General features: G+C 40.2%; 1 protein-coding gene and 1 long non-coding RNA gene across 12 annotated transcripts in view; one reads left to right on the top strand and one right to left on the bottom strand.

The window, feature by feature from the left end:
• Positions 1-633: 633 nt before the first annotated feature.
• Positions 634-21,664, bottom strand: part of LOC107267413 — a 24,907-nt gene continuing 3,876 nt past the window's right edge. Inside the window, exons 1-12 of one of the 11 annotated variants that reach the window (XM_025084694.1) lie at positions 19,030-19,172; positions 6,111-6,677; positions 5,701-5,915; positions 5,015-5,115; positions 4,819-4,935; positions 4,582-4,732; positions 4,174-4,512; positions 3,992-4,087; positions 3,672-3,801; positions 3,399-3,565; positions 3,218-3,325; positions 634-3,134 (exon numbers count right to left, since the gene is read on the bottom strand). In XM_025084694.1, coding sequence (XP_024940462.1) covers positions 897-3,134; positions 3,218-3,325; positions 3,399-3,565; positions 3,672-3,801; positions 3,992-4,087; positions 4,174-4,512; positions 4,582-4,732; positions 4,819-4,935; positions 5,015-5,115; positions 5,701-5,915; positions 6,111-6,642 — 4,194 coding nt within the window. In that variant the 5' untranslated portion in view covers positions 6,643-6,677; positions 19,030-19,172 and the 3' untranslated portion in view covers positions 634-896. Of the gene's footprint in view, positions 3,135-3,217; positions 3,326-3,398; positions 3,566-3,671; positions 3,802-3,991; positions 4,088-4,173; positions 4,513-4,581; positions 4,733-4,818; positions 4,936-5,014; positions 5,116-5,700; positions 5,916-6,110; positions 6,678-9,874; positions 10,078-10,530; positions 10,668-15,312; positions 15,497-17,958; positions 17,979-18,099; positions 18,128-18,338; positions 18,484-18,523; positions 18,717-19,029; positions 19,173-21,664 lie in introns of those variants that run through there. The other 10 variants (XM_025084691.1, XM_025084693.1, XM_015739097.1 and 7 more) reach the window with 10 other exon arrangements.
• Positions 10,202-15,292, top strand: LOC112494298. The gene is made up of 3 exons (XR_003059583.1): positions 10,202-10,622; positions 11,206-11,346; positions 12,224-15,292. It is a non-coding gene; the product is annotated as an uncharacterized LOC112494298 (long non-coding RNA).

Raw genomic sequence — 21,664 nt, 5'->3', positions numbered from 1 at the left:
GGAAGACCATATGTTTCTAGCAGAAGGTTCTTTGAGATGTACAGAACATGTGTGACATATGTATGGTGGTTATGACCTGTCATTATTGGTATTGTATTCTTAGGACAAGGCATATGCGCACCAAGTATAAGGATAAACGTTTCCTAGAAGCTTTAATTAATTTTTATATTACTATATGTACAATTAAGGCACGGTATAATAGAGCTGAATACTTTTTCATCTTTATGTATAACTCTACACTTTTTTACTTTTAACATTGATAGAATAACATGTAATACATTATTTTCTTGTGCAAACTTTGCAAATAGATTAATGAGAACAGTAATTGTATGATTGCAGTTGCGTAGGTTGTTCATTGTTACATCATTGTTTCATTCGCACAACAGTGAGGTAATATGTTTCCTTGCAATCTAAATAAATGTAATGATAAACAAGGTACTTTGCATACTGCAAAATGAAATGAGGCAAGGAATGATTCAGATATGAAACTGATGGAATATCATGTGAAGCACAAGTACGGTAAGACAGCTTGAAGCAAGACTACAACGGTGTAAGAATAATTTTTCTCTAACATAATTAATTTTGTGATGTATATCAATAACTGAGTTCGCACAAAAGTTAACTATGCCTACATAGTTTTGTGAATGAACTTTATGTTAGGTTAAAACATTTAATGGATTTACATGTTATATATTTATTATTGACCACCGTTCCATTTAATATGGTTTGAATGATGAATTATTCATTCAGACAATAACACTCAAAATTTTAACTAATGACTCGTAACAAACAATCACTTTAAATTCATAGCGAGACACTCTTCTCGTACTTCGACACGTAACAGTAATATTTAAAATGATCAGAGCTAATTTGAGACACTTTAAAATAATATAAAATCACGTTTCAACGTTGCCCTGCAGTTGACCGACCATTTTTCGTACCCAGCCAGCTCTGCTTTGACCTGCAGAAACATCGTCTCTATCCTCCTGTACTAAGAAGGTATCTTTATTCTCATGACTCTGCGAATCATAACATGCACCTCCTGTAATCTGTATGGGGTCTCTATTCACTGATAATTTACTCACACTGGACCACTCTGACTCATCTTGACTTTTCAATATTTTTGCTCTTAACTTTAAGTAGTCCGGTTTTTGAGCGACATTCGGTTTTGGTTTTGGATTCACCAGCAAATCTGATTTCTTTTTAGCCGGAACGGGTGGAGCAACTTTGGGTTTTGTTTGAGCTATTATTGACTGTGTCAGAATGACCGGTGACTTAATGGAGAGCACTTCATCAACATCACTAAATATTGCACTGTCCCGAAAAGCCTCATCAACGTCCGCATCCACGTAATTCTCAATAGTCTCAAAAGATTTCTCATAAAAGCTGTCAGTCTCAGTTTCGCGATGCTTTGATCTCTCGGCCGTCATTTCCTCAGGCTCATCTTCTTGTCTCTCATCCTCTTGCGTTTCCGGATTCTCTGTGATGTGTTCCGCCCGTTTGTTTTCGGCAAATAGTGTCGCCGGATCAGCATAATCTGATTGGGCAATACGTGCACCCATACCGGAACTACCCTGCTTGTAATACAAGGGAGGAATTCTCGAAGGTGAATTTCCACCTGTCACGCAGCCAACGATCTCTTCCACATCCGACGAAGATTCTCTTGAACTTCTCGTCTTACCTTTCTTCTTGCTCTTCCCATTACTTAGAGTACGAAAATACTTTGTTCTCTCAAGTTCCTCGCTGCATTCTAACGTTTCTGTACTCACAGTTGTTCGTAAACCTTGTAGACGACTGCCAGCTTTGGATAACACATTCCTAAACAACGTAGCACCATGTCCGTTTGCTCTGTAAATCTTATGATCCGGATGTATATTAGCAGAGGTATTAGAAATTTGAATTTCCGAATAAGCATCCGTAAGAGAGTCGTCGAGAGAATAAAAGAACGTGGAAGTGGATGACGAGTTAGAAGTTGGAAATTTAGCGATTCTTCCTTCCGGTTGACAGGCAGAAGCATATCTCTCCATATCTTCCAAATTAATTTCTGCAGGTTTATCCGAAGCTATTGTAAAAGGACGTTCGCTCATTGGTTTTCCATCCCTTTGTAAAAATCGAGGCTTGGTAACGTCAGGTTGGGAATTTGGATGCATCTGGAAGCTGCGTGGCAGCGACCCACATTTTTGCGGAGACGTTGGTAATCCTTCACACAATTTTGTCAACCAAACAGCAGGTCGAGTAGGACTGTCATTGACGCCATCTATATCCTGTTGCTCTTGCAGACCCTCCCAGACATGTTGCAAATTGTCATAATTCCCAAAGCCCTTGGATTCTTCTGTATCCTGAACTGTGGTATTACTAGTCTCAGTAGTTTCCTCTACACTTTGACCTTCGTCTTGCAGTCTTTCAGCTTGGGCATTGTCCTCGGTACTAGAGTTCGAATTCTCACGTATCCTGAGAGCCGTCTTAATGATTTTACTCTCAGTAACGATACTTTGTCTCTTGAAAGCCTCGAAGATGGCCCTTTTCTCTTGAACACGATTAGAACGATTTTTGGTTGTGGTTTCCGGCGACTTTTCACCTTCTGCACGAAGGTTGTCATAGCGTAATCGTAGAGCAGGTTGGCTGTCCCGCGGTGGCGTAGGTGATAGTGAATTCCAAGCGTTATTCACCCTGACCAGCCGTTGTTCACGTCGTGATGAACGCACTCGGCCTCCTCTGTTGTTATTAGCTGATTCCGTAACGTAGTTTGTATTTTCAGTCTCACTCTCGTCTGACGAATCGGCGGAAATATGTTTATTGAAACGTTGCTGCTGCCTGACATTTATGTTACTGTTAGTGCGCTGTTTCTCAAGCAACTTCTGGAATTCGCGATTTTGCATTAGTATGTGTCCGACTATTTCCTCCACAGTCTGCGCTTGAACTTGTTCATTGTTATCTTTGGTTTCTGATGCCGGAGAGTTATTGCTATGGAGAAGAGTCGTATTGTCTTCGTCATTCGTTATTGTACACTCAGTTTCGACAGTCGTAGTTTCGGTGTCAACCGCATCATCTTTTTGTTCGTCATCCGATTGGGTCAAGGACACGTACGACTGGAATCCGGGTTCAGACTTTCTTCTCCAACTTGCAAAACGATCCTGAAACATAATCTTCATCGTTAATTCAATTCTATTTATAGTACCATTATGCTCTTTTATTAATAAGCTTCATTCCAACGCACTTTGACCTTAGATGCACGACCGTCAGACGATCTATTCAGACTCTGATCCCTACAGCCATGGTTGATGGACTCTTCGGATTGATTCTTACGGGTTGAGGCCGGTGAGTCCTGGTCGGAACATTTCTTTTATCATTTCAATTGACCAAGGACGAAAGCTCAATTTTCCTTTCACTGTACTTACCTCGGTAGAAGCTGTATTAGATTCTAACTTCCTGCTACCCTTCTTCAATTTTTGCCTAAACATTGTTTCAGATCTTCTCCGCTCCCTTTCTTGCTTTCTCTTCTCAAGATACTCCGGTGGCGCCGAGTGTTGCTTCTTTGCCGAACCCTTGTCTGCCAACGCATCTTCTGAAATCCACAAATACGTGTTTTTCGATTTTCCAGGTAAACATTTAATGTCATGTTATTGCCTCCCTTACATCTGTCTTTCACTTAAATAAAACTTCGTCTTTACCTTCTGGTTGTGTTTGCCCAAGTTGCATTACTAACTGTCTGGCATGCGAAGGTATTACTGCGTTATAATTCTCAAGGATGACCCTCTTGATTTGTAACGTCCACTCTCTTTTTTGTTCCAAATTGCGAGCCTTAAATGACATAGAAAATTATATTTTAATACATCGCAATTAGCCACATTGTCTGATCTTTCAAATATCTAATTTTACATAGTTAACATGCTAAATATGACACTTACCAAACCAAGCATACTGTAACACAGTACATCAATGCGTTATGAATGTATGTACAATTAAATTATATAAATATCAATGTATTTACCTGTAAAGTGTACTGCAGACGTGGGTTGTCAAAAGGAATAACGTGAAAACTTAATGGCTCCCCCGGTATACTTTCAATCAGCATAAGATTTGAACACTATCACAAAAATGATAAAGTCAATTATACATGCATAAGCTAATTATTCAATTTTGTTCAATGTAATCACACTGAATAGTACGTACCATAATGTGAGCTTTATAGACCAGTAGACCATCCTCTTTCTTTTTAGTAAGAAGTAACATACGGTCGAAGAGGAAGGCGTGTCGCGGAGCTTTGGCACCTCGCATGCGGAATCTGCCCTCTGCCACTAATTCGCCACTAGTAGTGAGATCAGGACCTGGCCATCCATACAGGAGTGACTGAATTTCTTGAACGCGCACCGCATGCTCGTGTCGTCTTTTCATTGCATTAATATGCTTTGCGATGCCTGTCATAGCAGCTAAAGCACCATCGATTGCATCTCTGCCCTCAGCTTCATTCACTTCTTCCTCGCCAGTTGCACCATACTCTTTTGATAGGTTCTAAAAAAGAATTCTGCATGAAGTATACGAAGAAAAATGGTTAATTAAGACTGATGAGAATTTCCTTACCTGTAACAGTAAATGGTATTTCAAAATCCTTTGCACAGGTTTCAATAAAAATGAACCAAGTGGCAATGCATGACCTAGTGCTGCTTGTCTTTCTCGGAAAGCACCCGCAGTATGTTCTTGACCCATGAGATCAGTCAGTACAGACACCGTTCTGAAATAAATAGAAAAGCGTGAGTTAAAGAAATTTAACTAATCAAGGGAATAAGAAATTCAATATTTATCATAAATTTGTTATACCTTGGGTAGTTAGTACAATATTCTGTATAAACTTTAAATCCAGTATTATGCTTGATAAAGGTATTAGCAACGCAAACAGGATCCAAGCCGCATTTTTCTATTTCCTTAAGAAACTCCCTGTAAGAAAGATAAAATCATTTGATAAAAATGATCCTTAACAAAATGAATGTTCATATAATCTTAAAAAAGGACTTACCTGTTAAACTCATAAATATCCTCGATATTACTAAACAAATCACTGAGTTGCAATTGATGGACTAAAGAGGCAGGGTCGTCCCTCCAAAATATAAGATAGCCCTGTAAAAATAAGAAGGAAACAAAAAAATAATAAAATGATAAATCATTTATCTCTTGAAGCATCAAATGGTACAGGATACCAAGTAAATATTATTAAAGTCAAATTTGCCATAGACGACAATAAAATTAGGCATAAGGTCATTCGACCGAGATTAAATTTGTCTGAACGTAAACGCAGCCGATCAATGATCCCTCAGGCATGAGTCATGAGAGACCTAACCTCCACAACTGAATGTACATCCTCATAAAAATCCAACTTCATGACAGATATATAATATGAAATTTTATCAATCAATTAACTTGATAAAGTAAAAACATATAATCCACAAGGTCCAACATGGGTCCCCAGACATTGATACCAAATATACCATTCAATAAGTATCATCTTTCAATACACAGAGGATTCATTGATTACCGACTAATTTGCCAACTGGTTACTCTCATCACCAATGACTGTTAGGGTCCTCGACTCCCGTCACCCCAATAACAATTCTAAATATACTAAATACTAAATATACTATAAAAAATACTAAAACGTAATCAAACCATGAAAATCCAATACAATCCAGCACAGTCTCTCCCTACCTGTATAACTTGACGAAGATGCTCAACATAAATAGCTTCTGTATCAACAATCTCAAGGAGTACCCTCTCAACGGGATTGCGATGAGAATCACAATAACGAGGTCTATGGTGTAACGGAGACTCGACCTCAGCACTGTCTCTTCTTTGACTATCGCCATTGTTACCGATTCGGCAATTAACATCAGAAACAGTAACGACTCCACTGTCACCAGATCCTGTAAGAATAAAAGAAATCAATTAAAAGTTCATTCGCGACCCAAACAAGAATGACCAACAGATCCACAAAGTGGTCCGAAAACCGGTTTATTTTTTAACTAAAAATTACATCATAAACTTCCGCATTTCGCGAACGTTACATACTCTAGAACGGTATTGCAATATTTTTATAATTTTTTTTTGTCATAATTTACCTTGAGAACTGGCACAGGTATCGGCCAATGATTCTACCGACGCTAAATAAGGATTGGCCGCACATGGATTTCCTTGATTGCTGCATCCACTGGACGATGTACTCGAGGCTATGGAACTTCCTGAAAGAGGTCGTCCTGCGGGACGACATCTCCTGTTGTACCTCAACGGTGCCAGACCGTTTGCCTCGCGTCGATACGAAGGTTTCTCATCGGCAGACTTGATACTACGTCCATTTATCATCAAGGATCCTTCGCACCGATCGTCTTCCCTCTTGACAGTTTCCTTGGAGACAGTGATTTCTATCTTGTTGGAATTTTTCATGATTCCTCGAGCTTCCGCGGCGTTCATTGTCTCCTCGCGTTGTGGTTTCGCGACTATGGATTCCGTGGAGCAAAGGGAACCAAATATGGAGCCACGATGGGAATGTGGTACCAGACTTAAGCGTTTCTGAATGGCAGCGGAGATGTTACAGGTAGACGGTAGAACATGATCGGAGTAGCCATTGCCTCTGCGTGCTAACTCGTCAAACATACCAAGAAGCTGTGGCACCAGATCGGTCGAAGTGCCTTAAACAAAAATTTACGAGACAATTTATTAACTGTCGGTATACCATTAATAGAAATTTAATATATTACAGTCTCATATACCTATATATATTGTCAGGTAAGACTATATGCTATTATATTGAAGGGATCGTGTACTATTATTTTTTCACCTATGGAGGAAGAACCGCCGAGGGTATAGAATAATACCGATACTTCCGGATACGTTATAGGCGTTCAAAATGAAAATGAGAAATCCGATTCTCGAAAGTTCCACACGAACGTTTTATTATAACGCACGCGACTGTTACATCTGTATGTCGGTTAAACAAACAAACAACCAGCATGGTTTCCAATTTCCTTGGCGGCAGACGTGAAATCACGTCTGCCGCTTTACCCAACCGCTTCCCGCTCGCATTCTGCATTCTTCTTACACAGGACTGATAAGTTCTAACGTATATATATATACGATACAGTGGATTTGATATATCGTGTGATTTTCTTCTTTTTTTTTTTTTTTTTTTTAATTTGTATCTATATCATTTCAGAGAAACATATTTATACCTCTGTATATAAACAGTTTCCAACTATCTTCGCTACGTCTTGCTGGGAACTTTGCTAATAATAGGACAACCCAGGACTTTCGTCTAAGCGCATAATCATAACCTGGCAAGAGGTCTGACTCGGCTAGAATTATGGAGGGCGCCGTTACGGTGTAATATATTGAATAAAATATTGATACAAAGAAAATCAACGAAACGAAAATCGTTTCTGATAAGTTTTTTTTTTTTTTTTTTTTTTTTTTTTAATTTGTATCTATATCATTTCAGAGAAACATATTTATACCTCTGTATATAAACAGTTTCCAACTATCTTCGCTACGTCTTGCTGGGAACTTTGCTAATAATAGGACAACCCAGGACTTTCGTCTAAGCGCATAATCATAACCTGGCAAGAGGTCTGACTCGGCTAGAATTATGGAGGGCGCCGTTACGGTGTAATATATTGAATAAAATATTGATACAAAGAAAATCAACGAAACGAAAATCGTTTCTGATAAGAGTAATCAAGAAAAAATTTTTAACTCGAGTTAAACGACGCTCATATACAATAATCAGTCTGCAAGGAAATTGACTTATTTGACTCGACGACCGTCTGATACATTTCCAAGTAGTTGAACGTTGAGAAATACGTTAACAAGAATTCCAAGAGGCAATAAATCGATTTTTTTTTATTGAAGGACGCAAAAGGGACTCGCAAGGTCATAAAAAATTCGTAAAAAAGTTTAACACTACGTTTCACCCGCAATCAATGGTCTGTTTTAGTTTCAAATTTGGCCACCGTGGCGCCGTTGCACTCGATATGCACATATATCGTGTCCTGGTCATGCATAGGTGCGTTGAACCCTCGACAGTTAATAGTGAACAGTCGATATTTATACTTTTTATCGCCGGTAGCAAAGACGTTAGGATATAATAACGGCGGCGTGGCCGCTCACCGAAAATTCTACGAGACAAAACTTCGACTGGACGTGAACTCAGCCTATTTCTATTTTGACTGGCAGTCGTTTTTAATCGAACGATAAAAATATACGCGGCTGCTCCACTAGAGCATCCTCAAGCTACCCGAGAGAAATGCATCCTCGAATAATACGTCATACCGTTCACGTGATATCTTTCGGTAATTAATTACTCATTTTGACATACAACCGAGTCTCTGTAATTTTGAAATTACACAATCGTCAGATTCCACGAATTTATGTCACGCGACTTAACGCACACCGAGTATATCCATACAGGCTCTAAGAGTCGTCAACGCACAAAGCACGTGCGTGTCTCGTAGAGATTAATTGAAATTACGAATTCATTTGATACTTCAATGAAGCTTTCTTACATTCCCATATCAACTATATCTATATCTATTATATTTATAAAACTTTTCGTTTGTTGCATAAGTAATCTCTCCTTTCCGAGTCACTCACTTCAATTACGTATATTTCAGGTTGAATGACAAAAAAAATACTTTCGTACGCGACCGACTTCGATGATTATATTATTATTATTATTATTATTATTATTGTATTATCAGTACATCAATCATCGTACAAAAAAAAAAAGGTAAAAGTTGCATCTGCATGTAAAATAATAAAATGTCAGCAGTGCTACTGTACAATCATCAGATTCTATACGTGGAACAGAGAATCGGTATAATGGAAGCAATTCACGAACGTTCGTAATGATCCGTTCGATGAAAATGACAGTTCGTGATGCGAGTCACTAGAATTCCAAGTCATTCCTAACGCAGGCCCTTCGCGGAATGACTAACCGATATACTACACTATACACGTATACAGTAATCGACATTAACGTCTAACTATCGCTTATTGGCGCCAGACACCAAGACGTAAATTTACTTGTTGGCCATCGAGAAGGAGTCCTACGCCAAGAGAGATACGTTGCTTCATTGACGGAAGTCAACGACAAGGAACTTCAACTTGAAGTGGCAATGGCGCCCACGTCAAAGAATTTCAATGTAAGAAGTCTCTCACGATAGTGAATTCATGTTTGGATTATACGAGCCATACGTTAAATTATGTGTGAGGAGGTTGAAAAATATTCTTCTCAATACCGGAAGTCGATCCCTCGAACTGCATATCTGCATTGTAGGTACAGGCCAAATTAAAAAAAGAATCGGACTAAGAACGCCAAGTGAAAGAACGACATTTCGCGAATTGTTTATATGTGGATTGAAACAGTCAAAAGTAATTTTCGAAATGGCAAATTGCAGTGGTCGTTATATTTATTCGTAATAACTAAACCCAAGCCATTACGCAACACATGGGGTATATATATTAGAAATTTTCGTTAAACTGACAGCGCAAGATGGAAGAGGGTTATTTTGGTAAAACGTTAATCGAACGTGACATTAGCTCCTCGTTACTCGTGACTCCGTCGCAGCAGCTAGGTAAAAACGTTAAACAACAGCGACAACCTAATTTCACTGTCCCGTTTAAGTAGTCTCGCTCGACTTTCTTGGAATCTTCATTATGCTGCGTTCGGGGAGGGAAGCTTCGACTTCCGACTCTCGGACGTGGTCAACTAACTCCTTGACAGTACTGATAACGTTCTATTTTCGTATTCCGAGTTTTAAAAACAGACGCCGAAGCTTGAACGGTTTAATGGGCTGTTGAAAGAAAATAAAGAATACCAAAAATCATTTACCTATCTCCAAAGTATACAAGATGGTTATGGCCAACGATATGAATACATTCTTTATAGTAATTATACTGGAGGACTTTCCAAATTTCTCTTAATGATCCGTCCTTCGAATTCTAACCCCTTGGCTGATAAGAATGTTTGACAGGAGCTATATGCACTTTTATATATCACCGTACACTAAGATTCAAATATATATATATATATATATAATAAGTTGCACAAGAATGATCTCACTGAATACAGACTTCTCGATCAAATAAGAATATATTGCACAACACTTGGGTAAGTTTTTATATATCACCGTACACTAAGATTCAAAAATTTCTCTTAATGATCCGTCCTTCGAATTCTAACCCCTTGGCTGATAAGAATGTTTGACAGGAGCTATATGCACTTTTATATATCACCGTACACTAAGATTCAAATATATATATATATATATAATAAGTTGCACAAGAATGATCTCACTGAATACAGACTTCTCGATCAAATAAGAATATATTGCACAACACTTGGGTAAGTCGATTCCTCTCAAAGTTTGCGCACTGATAATTCCGATGTGTACAAATATTTGTTCACAGGTTGATCGAGGTTAACGAGCTGATATCGCGTTACAAATAAGCGCGAGTTCTGTGTACAGAGAAATTAATGGAACGTACGTTCATGATGGAACAGCAGGTACTACTGGAGCCAGACATAAGAATGGAATAGAGCGTGCAGTGCGAGTCAGGCGGAATCCGAATGCCGAGAAGTATGTATAGATAGTGGAAGGGTAAGACCCCGTTCACACCGAGGAGAAAAGTATGGCGACACAGGTTTTTAGCCTTCTGCTTGAATGGCACGTAGCGTGTGGTGTATGAATAATAATTATAATAACTCGAGTCAGCTGTGGTCTATCAATGTACAGTATAATCGTTACAGTACCCACGATAGTGCTATAGTATAATAAATTAGGCATACTCTGAGCACGAATTAATTACTTTTGGTAACTCTAATGACAAAGTAATGACAAATCATTTTTTAATAATTTTCCAAAATCACAGTTATCTCACCACCCGTGTAACTGTTGATGAAAATTAATTAGTCCTTAAAAAAATTAATTACCACTGAGCAACGTGTATATATACATATACATAATTTAGGATACAGATATAACGGCGAATTCGCGATATTCATTATTCGCCAATTAGCTTGCTGCAAATTTCAGCGAGCGTCGCTCGTTGGGAACGCGTTCGTATACTTACGGTAGAGATTTCGATTCTGATTGGTGCCGTTCTCTTTTACCGAGTGCTCCCTGGTACATTGGATTCTCCCATCTCTTTATTATCTTTCAGCTAACTACTTGAAGCCATTCAATTAATCGCGTACTGTTGAGCATCCGTTCGGTGTGAACAAAGCCATAGGACGGCGAAGGAGAAAGAGAGGGGAGGGCTCTCCAATCATCGCAATGAATTACAACGAGGCAGTCACTCTCGGTGACTCATTCTAGCTGCACTACGTCACATCGATAAAGGGTCCTTCGCGTTCGGAGAAAAATTGATGAAAGATGGATTTTGAAAAATTTATTATAACATTCTTTTTTACGTGTATCACGACCAATAATTATCGAGATTATAATTTTTATAATATATATTGACACCGTATGAAATTATGCCTGTGCACAATCTGCTTAGGAAAAATATAATTAAAGGAATATATATACATATAGACTCACTGTGATTACAGGTACTCCAATTGAATTTGCTTGAAATTTTTTACAAAACCCAAGTCGCTCACTCGGTAGTGAATAATGACGGTATATGCAGTAAATAATGCATTTCCTTTCAAACACCATCCTTCTCGTATACTCGAATACATTATCGCATTGTATGAGCAATGCACTGTTTCTTTTATACGTTTTCTTTTCCTTTGACATTTTTGAAATTACGTGTACGTGCCTCGTTAATTATAATAGGTGCGACAAATCCAACGAACTTGGCATGGTGCACTGTATACATATTATATACCATCAAGATCCTCAACGTGGTTCTCGCGGAGGGAGTAAGAAATTGCTCGGTTTCTTGCGCTGTTCAAATTTATTACAAACATATGTGGCGAATGAGCAGACACACAGATAATTTCAGTAGCAAAGCTTGACCTTCGAGGATAAGTACGGTAACTTATGAAATTTCGAATTACGAGAGGAGATGTAATATTTATAAAAAAAAGTCGATAATTAAGGTTCTCCAAAATTCGAGCACTTTCATGCCACCGACTGTATTCAATGTAAAAGTACTTTCGCGTATGACTCAGCATATAATTTGATGATGCACTTAAAGAGAGGCATTTACCCTATGGACACGTGTGTACCAGGTACAGTTAACTACCGGGTAGCCACACTTGGCAGTACTCGTGGTACAAGCGGGATCACCGATTACAGAGCTGTTCGGGTCATCTCCTCGCAAGTCGCAGAGGAACACGTTGGGGCCATCTTGATAATTCACCAGGGGTCCTACAGCCACCGGAAGCTATCCAAAGAGAACGCTCGAAGTAGCCGTGGTAGGATCTCACGCGCGCATCTCGACGGCAGTCTTGAAGTAGTCTCGTGAAAATACTCGTAGTGTAAGGCCTGAAGTGAGCTGCATATATGCACGGCACACAAGAAAGGTAAACACGAGAAAAGGATTCACGCATGTAAATAATCTCCTGCTCGCCGCAACAAGAAACAGTCATGAGCACCGACCCGGTGACTTTCGCAATGGAATCCCGCAATGGAAATGCACCCGGGTGCATTCGATGGCTGTGCTATATATAGGCAGCTACGTAAACATAGGCAGGTAATCCCAATGCGTGAAGTTAGCTGCAGGCAATAATAAAAAATTTTCGTACACGTTCAGTGGCTCCACCCAGAGTCTAACCTAACCTCTTTTGTATTTCACCGAAAATATCGACGATCGATCCGACTTGCATTTCGTTGCGCAACCGGATGTTGCTCTTTTATCCGATTTTCCATCGATGCGTCAAGTTTTCTATGGTAGCCACGTAATATATCTTTTTATTATTTTTTTCTTTCTCATACGTCTTTCTCCTAACCTAAAATCTTTACCATCCTCGAATCTCACTTACGAATGCACTCCCGTACCTATACCACATCCTGCATCCTGCGTATACCCCGCTGCGTCCTTCCGGCGCATCCTGGGACTCCTGGAAAGCGAAATTCAGGCAACGTCGTACGTCGATTATACGCTGGAAATAATGCGTGCAGTACGATGGCGCCAATACTCCTTCGCTCCGTACCCTCCCCGTCGGCCTTTACTCAGCGAGCTGCTGTCTCGGATGTCTGCGCCGGCGGCACGGCGGATCGTTTTTCCTTCGGAACGGCGCCTACGTCGGTTCCCCCGCTCGGCCGTCCCCGACTGGTTTGCCCGTAAACCGAACGGAGATTCACAGCCGCGGAGTGACCTTACGTTGCATTACACGCCCATGCAATGGACAATCGATTGGTGACTTACTGAATGGAGCTATTGATACAGCTTGGGATATCCGTTCTCAAAAAAAAAAAGGTCCATTATCACCAAGTATCGCCACGTGAAGAATGAATAAGAATTTTGGAAAATGTCAAATTTAAAAAAAAAAGTTTTTTACCCGCCCCCTCAATTTTTCTCTGTTGATATGTAATAAAAATAATACACTGCCATCTCGAAGTATCTTCTTGATCATTATAGATAATAGTCAAATGGATGAAAGTGATTTCTCAGCCGTTGAGATAGCCTTGCGAATAACGACTTATTTACACAACGATGGCTTCTATGACGTTTGATTTATCGAGCGTGGTCCAGCGACCCGGGAAGACCAAGAAATTCTCGTTACAAGCAGGTAGACAGTATAGGTTAGGTATTTGGTACGCATGCTAGTGGCACGTGTGGTATCCGATCATCAGGTGCGTCATTGTATATCATTTTTAAATACCCTTTTTATCCCCACTTCCTTCGTCCCACCGTGAGAACACGCGGACTCGCTAGTCACCCGCACTGAAAGTTCTATTCGAAATGCGAATTGCTCTTGGCGAACTGGCTTCCACCATCTTGAACGTGGCTAATAACGTTGACTGGCAATTGTCGCAATTAGAGTCCCGGAGTTTACCGCGAGAATCAGACGCAGCTGTTCGCCACATTTACATTGCTTGGAGTGTGCACATCGGCAAAAAGAAAAAAAAAAAAAATTTCGAAAAAAAATTATGCCCAACGAGCATCCCTCACTTTGGTTGTTCATAAAATCTTGTACAAAATTTTTTTTTAAATTATCAAAAATCTACCTTCGCCGATAACCATTCTTACCCGCTGCACGCGTGAGTCATGCCTAACTAATTTCGCCATAAAAATGTCCTCTTTCTTCCAGGAGAAATTCACAGACTGCAACAAGAACCCGACATAATTATTTCAGTACCAATACACGTATTCTCAGACATGACAAAAAAAAAAAAAACTATAATTTAATCTGACAATTAATGTTATACGAAAGTAAAAGGTAATTGACCCATAATAATAATATTGACCATGCGTGCAGTGTTAAAATTCGTGCAAAAATTTCACGCAACAATGGCGTCAACAATATCCACATCATTTCCCTCCGTCACCTCCATCATATAGAGCACTACTTGTATCTTATCAGGTTGTAAAGCCAACTGATAACCTAAAGGCAGGTATATACGATGGCAATCTAAACGACAACATTGACGACGACCCGTCGGTCGGTTTTCAACAAAAAGGCAGTCACTCCGCGTAGCGAAGGAATACGATATTTTCAATGGGCGTCATTATGAAGCTCCGCGCTAGAAAATTTCGAGCCAGCCTTTCGCCTTGGCTCGTTATTATTGTCCCCGAGTAGCGATCTAAAAACACGTCTCGATTTGTCATGGGGAGAACCGCTTTTCTAATAATATTAGATCCCATCGGCCACGCAGAACCGCGATACCCAGCATACCTCGAATCCTCTTACTCACAACGTATATAGGCTACTACGCTAAGCATATTAATATCCACGTGAATTTTTCTTTCAAATGCAAACAACGAGTCTACGGTTATACATGTATGCTTTTGTTACATTATACAGACCCATTGATATTTATATGTTACAATAATAACAATACAATAATATATAGCAGCGATATCCCGATACATAAATTCGTATAAATCTCTCTCTCTCTTTCTCTCCCATATACATTATCAAAATAACAACCATATTAGGCGATACCAATTATCGATAATAATACACCGTGTTACCAAATCTGATCAAAGTGCATCGAATCGTTCCATATATGGTAACCTGTATAAATTCGATATCGATGATTTTAATATCCGCAATTAATTCGAGCATGCATAATTATACGGTTACCCAATAAAAGAAATAAACATTTATTTTGATTACAATTTTTTTCTTCTTTCCTCTTAAACAGTCCTTACCTACTGCACTCGTCCTAACCTCCTCGACGACTCTCGGCGCCGTAAAAAGTTCTTGCACAAGTACGATACGTTGCGCGCAATCATTCGAGTCCGAGTAGTAGATATTAGCTAAGCCGAGTATAGGTACATATATGGAGATGAAATAGCTTTGTTCACAAAGGCATTCCATTCCATCTTACGGTGCATGCATTAGCTTTGTACTACTATACATACGTCGTGTCGTGCTGGGACACAGGGAGGACCGTAAGTGGCAGTACTAAAATATTCACTTCTCGCAACGCGGAGGGAGAGATGGCGAGAGGGAAGGTTAAGGTAAGAAGAGAAAGAGAAAGAGAGAGAGAGAGAGAGAGAGAGAGAGAGTGACACGCGGACAATTGGAGAATTCGAGAATGCCCAGGAGCGTATAAGGTAAAGGAGGGCCCATGGGCAGGCGCGGCCATGTTGGACTCACGTAAGAAGAATTCGAGTGTGAAGTGGTTGAATTCCTGAAAGTGACTGGATGGCGGGTGCACGTGGAGTGAAAGATAAAAAAAGGTTTAATTATTTTTATAAATAAGCGACCATATATAGATATACATATAGAAGCTAATTAATAAACGATCCTCCGCATTGCGGTTGGTTAGGAATTTTACTCGAAGCTCAAAAAAAATACTATTGAACCGTTACTCAGAGTGATCTCGTCAACAGTTTATTTTCTGGCATTAACGCGAAGCGTTAAATTAAATGATCCACATACGGAAGGGGAAGTCAATGACGCTAATCTATTTGGACGTCATTTATTTTCATTCAAGCGACCTTAAAGACTTAACGACCAAACGGGGAAATTAATTACTAGGCTAACTTCTATTTCGGTATTACTAAACGGCTAATTTTCTATAGTGGTAAGACGTGAGTAAGAACGAGAGAGAGAGAGAGAGAGAGAGAGAGAGAGAGAGAGAGAGAGAGAGAGAGAGAGAGAGAGAGAGAGAGAGAGAGAGAGAGAGAGAGAGAGAGAGAGAGAGAGAGAGAGAGAGAGAGAGAGAGAGAGAGAGAGAGAGAGAGAGAGAGAGAGAGAGAGAGAGAGAGAGAGAGAGAGAGAGAGAGAGAGAGAGAGAGAGAGAGAGAGAGAGAGAGAGAGAGAGAGAGAGAGAGAGAAGAGCAAGACTGCCTTATGGCAGATTTTATTAACTAACAGTAATGAATCGATCAATTATCATGACTTGAATATATGTTTGTGTTTACGTTCAGATTGATGGATCGTGAACATTAAAGTAAAAATCCCGTTTCCATATCGTCTTCCATAATCAGCCTGTCCGTCTCGGACGAATTTCTCCTACGAGTCGACGACTCTACGAGGACCACGCAAGGCTTCTATTTATTATACAAATTAGTGACGTCTTCTTTTCTTTTTCTTTTTTCTTTTTCCAAAGACGAAGCATCATCGTGACAAGAAGTGTGGACAAATGTCATCGGTGAATGATGATTCTGACACGTATCGTGAAACTATACAAGAAAACCGGTAGAGCATGTAAGTACGATACAGGTGGGTTCAAAACATGCGTAACAGTAATATATGCAACGCGTGAGAGCCGTGCTTAAAGATCAAGGAAAAAAAAAAAGATGCTTAGTAACGACCGAATACCGTGACAGCAGCCATTGCATTTGTTAGAAAAGATTTTTCAGTCAGTCACGGAGTCACTTGTACTGGAAGTTCAGGGTGGGTCGAGTACGAGTATTGCGCAATGTGAAATGAAAAATAAATATTAACTGAATAAGTAATATATATGGCATTACTTACAACGTACGACATACTGTATATAATACGTACAGAGAAGACACTCCCGAGCAACGTCAGTCGCGTTACTAATTTCAATTGCGCTTTGGATTAGAGTTCATATAGCCGCTAATTGCAAGCGCGCCTTGAAAGAGGCTGATGCGACGGCAGAATCGAATGTATCTTATCTGTGAAAATCATTAAGGCCGATATTGGACAATAAGATAGATACGAAGTGTTGTTTAAAGTCGGTTGATAAAAACGTTTAATCGTCAATTCTCATCAGAGCGATACAGCCTTGTTACTTCCTTTACGTTGTACATAATTCGCGGGGCGAATGATTTAATGTGGAATTGTTATAAAAAGAAAAACATAATTTTCTTATGGAAGTAGCGCGAGTGACATGCGGGTCGATTATTGGACACGTAAATAGGATGCACAAGGTCGTGATACGTAACAACGTTAAATGGATATTCGAATGCATTTTTAAAAAAGAAATAAAAGTCCTGCACGATGCAAATCGCCGTCGCCTTGAATTGTCGCCTACGGCCTTTACCAAACTCGTCGGGCTGTCAACGGATTGAAGGAGCTGGAAGATTTTGCAATAGTCTTTTTAACAGGATTGCCAATCGACGTAAACACAAGCACTGCCCGTCGGATTGTCATTTTAGTGCAATCGCAGCTGAGTCGACAGGAGGGTAAAATTAAATTTTTTAAATCACAAACTCACGACGAATATTGAGAAATTTGGTTCGTCCACGTGACTGACAAGTATGAATAATCGATCGCGGCTGAATGTAGAAAAATTTGGTAAGAGCAAAATACAAGAGTAGTCTTGCGATTATTAGATCGATGCTCGATTTATAAAAATATAAGTGCATGGAATCTCGTACCATGTTGAGTGAACAATGAAATCACCGGAAGTCTCCTACTCGATTGTTTGTCTTCGTTAGTCTCATTGTTTGAAAGATACTATGTCTCCGTCCACCATGTATCCACACCCAGGAGGTTTGGTTCGGCAAGTCAAAAATTACCTGGCAACGCCATCAGCTTGACAAACGATTCCCAAACATAAGCCGGGGTTTGTTTTGTCTGGCGCGCTATGCCAGGCGAAGAGGATTACGGTTGCGCAAGACGTTGAGAAAGGATTCCGCGTGGTTTCCCAATCTACATGAATCTGTGTCGAAGTCAGGAATCGACAATGAAGCGTTCTTCGACAGAGACGACGAAAAGAAATATATTTATCGGGTATACGAGACGTCGATGAGTGTACCTGGACTATTCAGTCTCGTGACTATTTAGGATGCACCACACCGTCAAGCACTGTACACATTAAGCCACGTTCACATTCACCCGAAGAGAGCTATCCGGATCATCTCGTAACTTCACTAGATAAGAATACGTGGTAGGATCCAAGGGGCTGCTGCGGTCGAACAAAAATTTTTCTATTCGGCTTACCTCCTGGCAGAAACCGGTCTCCGGGATTGCTCGAAACGGCAATGTGAAACCGACGTAAAGACAGTAGCAAGTAAGCAAGCAGCTGATCGTCTGGTCTGGCACCAGGAGTCACGACACAAACACGTCACTAAACTCTCGTTGCAGCCACGACACTGGATCGCACTGAAAGCATTGCCTCCCACGTGCAAGGTCCGAGGACAGAAATACCTTCGCCCTGAGTAAAAATCTCCGAGTGGATGGAGGTCTCGAAAATCCTTGCGCCGAAGAGATCCCAGAGTCCAATGTATCAGGATGAAATGACAGTCAGAGACGCACGCCAGTCGAAATTCCACTAACGACTAAAGGAGTCAGAAGCAGCACTCCTACGCCTACGACCTGCCGCCGCCATTGTTACTCGGCTATGCCGTTCACTGTAACTCCTCTGTCTTACGCGGCGGGTCGCCTCTTAAAGAAGGACGGACGATGGACGGAACCCAGAATTGTTTCGCGTTACGCGGCGCGCCTACCTCTAGCCTCGTTCACTTCTGTTGTTGCTGCCGCGTACCCGACGACTCCTCCTAGACCCTTCGGCTCACGACGGCAGCCGATCGTTCAGATAGGAACGCTTGCCGCCGCCGTCTGCTATGATATCTTCCAAGAGTACTGGGGCTCCCTCCTGCTGCATTTCGAGCGGACATCAAAGCGCTCTAGCAATGGAAAGGAAAGGAAAGGAATAGTATGCGAGACTCGACCTGACGATGTGGACGCTGCCTTGGCCAACAGAAGGCAAACCTCTTAACCGTTAGTCGGCTGCTGGATCTTACGTTAGGTTCCACAAGCCTCCCACTCGACTCTTCCTTAGAAACTTATAAACAGAAAATATCAAAGGGCCCTTGGATCGTCGATACGCAACAAGATAGTAATAAAAACTGACTCGAGTCATTTGATCGACCAAGTTACACTGGATTCACGATGAGTCTCAAATACCTCAAACTTTTTAATTAAAGCCGTTAATCTCTTATACAACTATATAACTATATACATTTTCAATCTTCTACAACTCGATGCTCAAATCCAATGGAAATTTCGTAGACACCATCGGCTAATGTTCCTATTATGTGTACGGGCACGAACGTGTCTCGATTCCTCGAGCAGTGATATACGATTATCCCCAGGAGACGTTTTAACGACCCAAGACCCAACCAGAGTAATCGTAACAGTCACACAACACCTTCCATAAGGAATTCTTGGCAAAGCTCTCTTTGAAGCAAGGTAAACCCTTCTTCGAACTGGATATTATATATATATATATACACACAACGTGGTGACGCGCGTCCTATAACACGTGCACAATCCACGGGTTACGTTATAATTGCAAACTGGTACCAGGCGGGTTCAGTGCACAATGCACATACGGTGCAGCATACGTACCTATATCCACTACACTGATTATTACCAAGAGATTATAAACTGAATCGAGATATTGGAGAGCTTACGATTTCACAGTGCATTCACACTTCTGCTATTTTATATTAAGAACAATTCTCGCTCGACTTCATTCCTGGTACGTGACTTTCCTTTGTTTCCGTTCGAGCCAAATCGCACGGTACGACGGAATTAAACTCCATTGTCTGAATTAATCACATTTCTTTTTTTACAATTACCTTTATACGTTAACAAGGAACATGTTACGCTCTTGACACACTTCCAGATCGGATCTCTATGATGAAACGTGATTCCTTCGTCATTGATTCACGAACGGATATATATATATATATATATATATATATATACAGACACGTTCTTATCAATCGACTCAACGACGTTCATTAGTCCGTTTCTATATATGGCGGTTAAAGGGACTCACTCGATGCTCGCATGTGAACTGGACCGCAATCAGTTTTCAATGGGGCGAAAGTGTGTAAGGCGCACACGGTAGTTGCCGATAAACCGTTACGAACGTGGCGAAGAAAAATATATATGCACTCGAAAAATATTCGCGTCGACCGCAACCGGGAGACCGCAAAGTAGCTTTCTGGGTTGCTGGACGATCGTTATCAGCGTGTATAAATCTTATGGGCGATAAGCGACAAGATAATTAACACGACTCGGCGTATATTGACGTATTAAACAAAATAAGTAAAAATTGAATTTTTAATAACAATGGGTCACGTTAAATAATATTTTCATCTAATCGCATTTACTTTTCTAAATTGTATATTCAAGATGGCCGATTAACCGGATCCCACAAGGACTAAGCTTAGTCTTAGCACGTAGTATTTGATACCGATGTCTAATGTTGTTACTCGTTACGTTTCCCTTATACGTAATGTCGCGGCTCTGTGCGCCACGACGATCAGGATAAGGGTTCGTTTACACTCAGCGTCAATAGACGTGAGTCAGGATCGTTTTATCCTTTGATTCCGTAAAAGGATCAAGGCAAAAGATTCACGTGTAGAGATTAGCAATAGATACGAGCATTAGCATTAATTCCTCTTGCAGCATCCCGATTGATCTTTAGCTTTTCTAAGAATTCTTTTTTCATCGCTTCTATATATATATATATATATATATATTTTTAATCGGAATCGTGTAAAAGCAAGATTTATGGTCTTATCTAATAATTGCATCTTGTGATCTTGACTCATTTTGCTTTACGAGATTCACAATGCATCTACTGTACCAATCCTGTGTATGATTTTACATAGCACGAGAATTTGCCTACAGGAAGCCACGTATGTACTATGGCAGCATAAGTCAGCGCGTGGGTGCTGGGAATCAAAACACTGGCAGCATGTCTGTACGGGCTAGTGAGACAAGCCGTAAATACCGACGCGACGGGAGTAGAATAGCGTCCGTGGATCGGACAGAGATAAAGGATAAGATACTTGTTACTGTAATAATTTGAATTCCATATGGAATTTACAAATTTTATCCGAAATATTCAGAAAACGTTATTCAATAAATTTCATCAATGTTTACCACATCAGGTTCTTCCTCAGAATTCTGATATACGGAATTTAACAATAGTCGCTCTTCGGGATAAAGGTGTATTCATCGAATTGACATTTGTCTCTTTTTTTTCTTGTCGCAACTTTAACCTATAACTGTGACCTGAGAGCGACATTCCTGTTAAAAAAAAAAAAAAAAAAAAAAAAAAAA

Source organism: Cephus cinctus, unplaced genomic scaffold (genome assembly GCF_000341935.2).
Source record: "Cephus cinctus unplaced genomic scaffold, Ccin1 Ccin1_scaffold0401, whole genome shotgun sequence".
NCBI lineage: Eukaryota > Metazoa > Arthropoda > Insecta > Hymenoptera > Cephidae > Cephus > Cephus cinctus.
This window is presented reverse-complemented; position numbering and strand designations above follow the sequence as displayed.